A 1,167-nucleotide genomic window follows, 5' to 3' on the forward strand; every position below is an offset into this window, starting at 1 on the left:
CAGGTTGGACTTTGGTGTACAGCCGGCTCCGGAACAGCGCCAAGGGGATTTATTGGGGGTGGAGCATCCCCCAGGAGCAGCCGCAGCAGCGGGAGGAGGGGTTGGGGCATCGCTGTCACTGCCAGCCCTCGGAGCTCCGGGGGAAGGGATGCTCCGGGAGAAGGGGATGACCAAGGGGAAGGGATTCCCCAGGGGAAAGGATGCTTTGGGTGGAGGGATGCCCTGAGCAGGGGATGCCCCGAGGGAAGGGATGTCCCGGGGAGAGGGATACCCAGAGGGAAGGGATGCTCTGGGGGAAGGAATGTCCATGGGGTAGGGGATGCCCCGGAAGAAGGGGATGCCCAGGGGGAAGGGATGTCCTGGGGGAAGGGGTACCCAGAGGAAGGGATGCCCCGAGGGAAGGGATGCTCCGGGAGAAGAGGATGCCCTTGGGGAAGGGATGCTCTGGGGGAAGGGGAACCCAGAGGGTGGGGATGCCCCGGGGAGAGGGATGCCCAGGGCAGGGGATGCCCTGGAGGAAGGGATGCCCCGGGGAAAGGGGTACCCAGAGGGAGGGGATGCCCTGGAGGAAGGGATGCCTCGAGGGAACAGATTCATCGGGTGAAGGGATTCCCCGGGGAAAAGGATGCTCTGGGGGGAGGGATGCCCAGGGCAGGGGATGCCCCGAGGGAAGGGATGCTCTGGAGGAAGGGATTCCCCGGGGGAAGGGACGTCCCGGCAGAAGGGGTACCCAGAGGAAAGGGATGTCCYGGAGGAAGGGATTCCCTGAGAAAAGGGATACCCCGAGGGAAGGAGTACCCAGAGGGAGGGGATGCCCCTGGTCAGGAATGCCCGGGGAGAGGGATACCCCTGGTAAGGGATGCCCCGAGGAAGGGATGCCCCTGGTAAGGGATGCCCCTGGTAAGGGATGCCCCTGGTAAAGGATGCCCCGACTCACTGACTCGGGAGTTGGGCGGGAGGTGCTCGGCTCTCTCCTGCTCGTTGATGCGCTGCCAGCGGTAGGAGATGGGGGCAGTGCCCGAGGCGGAGCGGCACTGCAGGGACAGCTCCTTCCCCTCCAGCAGCTCCCCTTCCAGCCAGCACTTGGGCTTGGAGGGCTTCTCTGCAAGGAGCAGAAGRCAGGGCATGCAAACACAGCCGAGAGTGGAAACGCTTCCTTTGGGGTTT

The 1,167-nt window shown here is 64.8% G+C and overlaps 1 protein-coding gene across 1 annotated transcript in view; it reads right to left on the reverse strand.

Moving 5' to 3' along the window:
* Window positions 1-1,167, reverse strand: part of CLMP (CXADR like membrane protein) — a gene marked incomplete at its 5' end in the record, with an annotated part of 20,126 nt that overhangs the window by 8,207 nt on the left and 10,752 nt on the right. Inside the window, one exon of the mRNA XM_057388115.1 lies at window positions 830-1,102. Coding sequence (XP_057244098.1) covers window positions 830-1,102 — 273 coding nt within the window. The remainder of the gene's footprint in view (window positions 1-829; window positions 1,103-1,167) is intronic.

This window comes from Malurus melanocephalus, unplaced genomic scaffold, assembly GCF_030028575.1.
Source record: "Malurus melanocephalus ecotype Western Australia unplaced genomic scaffold, MMel_1.1 scaffold_1580, whole genome shotgun sequence".
Lineage (NCBI taxonomy): Eukaryota > Metazoa > Chordata > Aves > Passeriformes > Maluridae > Malurus > Malurus melanocephalus.